At 31.8% G+C, this 4,959-nt stretch overlaps 1 protein-coding gene across 1 annotated transcript; it reads right to left on the bottom strand.

The window, feature by feature from the left end:
- Window positions 1-1,214: 1,214 nt before the first annotated feature.
- Window positions 1,215-4,959, bottom strand: LOC124823521 (uncharacterized). The gene is made up of 6 exons (XM_047295731.2): window positions 4,574-4,959; window positions 3,796-3,941; window positions 3,302-3,470; window positions 2,560-2,658; window positions 2,206-2,288; window positions 1,215-1,761 (listed from the first exon to the last, which is right to left on the bottom strand). Exons 1-6 carry the CDS (start codon window positions 4,898-4,900, stop codon window positions 1,635-1,637), a joined length of 951 nt encoding a protein of 316 aa, XP_047151687.1. The 5' UTR covers window positions 4,901-4,959; the 3' UTR covers window positions 1,215-1,634.

Raw genomic sequence — 4,959 nt, 5'->3', positions numbered from 1 at the left:
CATGTTGTAAGATGTCAAACCTTCATAAGGTAAATTCTAATATTCAATCTTCAATAAACACAAAATTAATCTTATATTAGCTGGATGCGTATAGCCTATAGATTAACACAATTAAATGCAAAATTGTCTTATTGTATTTTAAATTTGATAGGCTCAAATTGTGTCCGTCAATGTAAATGATGTACGAAGGAGTGAACATGACAGTTTTGTTGACAAAAAAAAAAAATAGAAGTTAACGACTGATAAATTAAATATTTATCAATAAATTTTTAATTTATAAGTTTTAAGTATATAAACTAGTTCATTAGTTTAAAAGTGTTTAGTAGATATGTTTGATAAGCTAGTTAATAATATACAATTATACAAAAGATAATCTAAAAAAGTTTATATTTTTAAATAAAATTATAGTATTATATTAAACAATAATTAAAAAGAAATAATGTGGTATCTCACATAGAAATTGAGAAATTGGTGAAGAGATGTTTTTGTCTCATTAAAATTGAAAATAGATATTAATAAATAAAAGTATATTAAATATAGAAAATATAAGAGATAATAATATAAACAAATAAATATAAATGGAATAAAATAAATTATAAATTAAAATAGTAATATATTTTATTAAATATTATTTTGCTAGTCAAACGACTTTTTAATGCACTAAAACGTATTTTATGTAACTAGCTAAAAAAATACATGTAAAATACCTAAATCGAAAATTTATACCACGTCAATAGGTTTTATTTTTTTTAACAAGTGTCCTTATATAACACAAAAAGTAAAGAGCTTTTTATCAATAATCAATAAATTTCTATGATGCTCTTTTAGTGAAATAGTCAATATTATTAAGCATACTTTATTGTTAATTTTGAAATATAAAAATATATTAAAAATAATTTTTTTTTTGTTATTCTCTATTAATACTTTTCTGACAGCATGCCTTATTTGTTTATGATTGTTTTATGTTGTGGATATTATAAACTGTCCATTGACAGAAAACTATATTATTATAAATGCTGTTGAGTAGGGAAAAAAAAAATTCAAAATAGGATTGAGAAAGGATAACTTTTTCAGTAGAATTATTTTTCAAAGAAAGAGCAACACTATAATTTTGTTTTTTTTTTCCTTGTGAGAGGGATTCAGTGACTTGGAATTTGCCCCTTCTTTTCACTATATTATGTTCACAGTTGATGAGTAGTCTCGATATCAATTGATTGGTGATAAGCCACGTAAGATCTGGGATATGGAATACTAATAATATGTTGTAATCCAAGTTGGATTTGTTAATACAGTTGGCTGGAAAGTCTGCAGAAGATTCCACTTGGAAGAATGAAATTGTGCTTAGGAGTCCATCATTGACACCACAATTAGCAACAATCATTTGTAGACACTAGGAATGAAATAAAATAAAAAAGATAGAAAAAAAGTGTTGAAATAATCACTTTGAAGTCACAGAAATAGTAATGCTCTTTCTTTGAAATTGGATCCCATCTAATAATAAAAATGTAGGTAATGTCAGTTTGTTGTGGACTGCGTAGAAAGAAATTATCTTCTTGAACCAAACTTGAAACCAAATATATTTTTGTTGCATAGAACGTGAGCACTTGTATTATTGGCAGTCATCACGTGTAATTTCACTCTGGTTCAACAGGAGTTTGCGAAATGGCCTCTTCTGATAATGATGGCCGCAGGAGAAGGTATAAACCAGGCCCTAAAAATGGTATCAATGATATGGGAAGAAGCCAAGAACCTTTGTCAAACCTGCAAATTGGATTAGCGTTAAAATATGTGCTACATTCTCTTTTATTCACTCCGTTCCACAATAACTGCAGTTTAAGGTTTTCGCGCACAGGTTATTTTTAATCAAAATTGGTAATCAAAACATCATTGTGTCGACTCTAATCCCAACTAGGTTGACACTTCTCACACAGATGTACCACTTTTTGAAATAACTTTACTAAAATAGTCTCACTTTTTCAATAAATAAATTGCTCTGAATGAGAAAAAAAAAAGAGTAATTAATTTGAGGATTAACTAGGAAGAGAAAGAATTAATACTTCATTGGAATGTGAGAGCATCAATCAATTTGAATTTTTTTTTGACATGACTAAAACCGCAGTTATCATGGAACGGAGGAAGTATATAACTAGGCCAAGGAACTGAATGTAAAAATTGAACTAAGAACTTATATGGCAAGTAATTTACCATTTTCGTGCTGTCATGTCGTTGTAAACCCAGAATGGTGCAAATGTGGAAAGTACAATAAAATCAATGGAGGTAATATGAATCTGCAATATGAAAAGTCAACCTTAGCACCTAACATTTCCATTTTAATGGAAAATGGACAGTGTAAATCATGAACATGAAGTCTAAGAACTGCATTCTAATGTTGTCATGAACTTGGCCTAGTAGACCAGCAATTGTTGAATTTAGATTAGCATTTCATTTAGCAAAGATCACGATAACAAGATTGAAAAAGTCTATGACACTGCTAATGCTTATATAATAAACACAATGAATAGTCATGCCAACTTGTTGAAATGCTGAGTATGAACTTACAAATTTGCTTTCCCTGAAGTACTGGTAAAATTCTTTCCACACATCTTGTCCAGCTAAACCAGCATAAATTATGATGGCTACCCCTGCAACAAGTGATATCTGATGTGCAAGTACCATAAGTTACATCCTTCAATAAAATAAATTAAAAAGAGACTGCTGAGATTATAATATACATTTGTCCATAGGGCTATTCCCATGGATCTTTCATAATAGGGGCATGCTGACAAGCATGTCTAGGAAGAAAGTTTCTCAATGAGGATTAATAGAGAGCCTATTGAAAACAATTCCAAACCATCATGGTTGTTAAGTTTCATCATGATCATATGCTGCTATTATTGGTCCCGTAAGTTTAAGAATGAAAAGAATGGGAAGAGGAATCCAAAAAGTTAAAAATAGATTGATTCCAAACAAAAATAAGACCAAAAGCAGTTGAATATGAAAACCTTCCAAATATTTTTCTTTCACTGCACCAATGTACGCAGCAGGCTGTGTTTGTTAATGACATACAACTATGATGTTTTTATATAAAACACTGAGGCAACCTCTGCAATGGCATTTTTTAATCATTTTATAACTCAAATGTACACTGCATTTTAAGTGTTTCGCCAAAGATAAACATGAGATTGCAAATGGGGTGTTTTTTCTTATGATCATGCAAAGTCACCTAACTATGGAATCATTGTTCGGAATACTATAATTTCACTTGAACAACATTGCAAGATGAGGTTGAGACGAGCATTACCAATGCAGTTACTTTTGATTCCAGAAAATTCAAGGGCCACGTTTTAAGCTGAATTTCTTCAACAGGAGGTGCTGGCGGTTTCCAAAGTACAAAATAAGGAAGAAGTGCATATGCACCTCCAAAACATGAAAGTATGAGGAAGGGCCATACAGGAATACTGTTTTTTGAGCTGTAGAACAACAGATGGAAGATATGAAATCAGCTTCAGTTATTGTCAAATAGGACATATACATAAGAAAACATAAAATTATTGTATTTAAAATTCGTGTTCTGAGTCAAATGACACCGAATAGTACGATACATGAATGATTTGGTACAACGTGGTGCTTACTGATATTAATCACATAATTAGTACAACATCATGATCAACTCCTAGAACTATAAATTTTCATAACACATCTCAACTAAAAGGTAGAGGTTTATGAGTGGCTTGAAATCTGATAAAAGAAACATATTATATATGTTGGACAAATATACGTAGCAAAGGGAAGTACCTTCTTCCTGTAGGAAGCAAGAGCATGCTATATAACAATGGCCACAAGCCCATTATATACCACAATGATACTAACACTTCATTCATTCTGAAACCATCATCCCCTTTCAGATTCAGGAGCTTTTTCAGGAAATATGAATCCCTTGACTGAATGAAAGAAAAATCTCACAGTTAAGACAAAAGGAAAGGAAAAATAGAAGCATTGCAAAGGCTACTTTCTGTGATGAATCCGAGACTCTTGAATCAATATATGAGTCTCTCACTGAACTGCAGGGTCAATACACAAATTTAAGGCTGTAAAAGAATAAAAGTTTAATACAGTAATTGTAATTTCACAAAAATGAGGAGGTGCAACTATCTATCTTCCTTAAAATGACTCTGGGTTCGCCATAGACTACTTTTGTGCTCTTATAAGAGGACCAAAGAGTATATTGAATCCTCAAAGATCTTACAAGGTATATTGATTTCCCATTTTAGTCCATGAGGGACTCTAACATTGTTCAATCTCAGCCCAATGAGCCTTATTTTTGCAAAGATTCTATTAAAAACCCTCTTGTGGATAATAACTATAACTTTGATTCACAAATAACATTAGAAGGTTTTGTTGTTATGGTGGAGATTATATTTCCTCTATAATTATTTTTTATTCTCAAATGAACTGATATAAACAAATCACAAGTAATACACATTCGAATATCCAATCGTTTTCCATCCCTATGGAAATCGAATTTTATATGATGATTAGCACATTTCAAATTGGAAAGACAGAAAGAACATACAGGGGTCTGGTTTGGGGTGAGAAAGAAGACATAGTAGATGAGTGCTGTCCAGAGGAGAAAGAGCAAAAAGGAGGTTGTCCAGTCTCTTCCATCATTCCCACCAAATTCGCTCTCTTTCTTCAAGCTATGGCAGATTTGGAAACCACTCTTTTTCTGAAACGGAACGAACAGAGTTTTGATTCTTGCTCTCACACGGAGTGGTTTTGGGGTTGGTGAAACTCTGAAAGGAGGAAAATTGTTGTGGGGCTGAAGCGAAGCTCGGAAAGTTGTCTTCTTGGTGAGAGTGGGAAAGTTGGGAGAGAAGAAAATGGATTGAGCCAACAGCATGTTGTCTTATGGCTAACCCGATGACCATGTATATTTTAGTGCTCTCATATTCGTATCTC

This window comes from Vigna umbellata, chromosome 1, assembly GCF_029865625.1.
Source record: "Vigna umbellata cultivar VRB3 chromosome 1, Vumbellata_1.0, whole genome shotgun sequence".
NCBI lineage: Eukaryota > Viridiplantae > Streptophyta > Magnoliopsida > Fabales > Fabaceae > Vigna > Vigna umbellata.
This window is presented reverse-complemented; position numbering and strand designations above follow the sequence as displayed.

What these genes read in the sequence shown, in the direction of transcription:
- LOC124823521 (XM_047295731.2), bottom strand. Translation starts at nt 4,900, where the DNA reads ATGCTGTTGGCTCAATCCATTTTCTTCTCTCCCAACTTTCCCACTCTC. An exon ending in TCACCCCAAACCAGACCCCT is followed by an intron (nt 3,942 to 4,573) that starts GTATGTTCTTTC and finishes TCTTTCATTCAG; the next exon opens with TCAAGGGATTCATATTTCCT. An exon ending in TTGCTTCCTACAGGAAGAAG is followed by an intron (nt 3,471 to 3,795) that starts GTACTTCCCTTT and finishes GTTGTTCTACAG; the next exon opens with CTCAAAAAACAGTATTCCTG.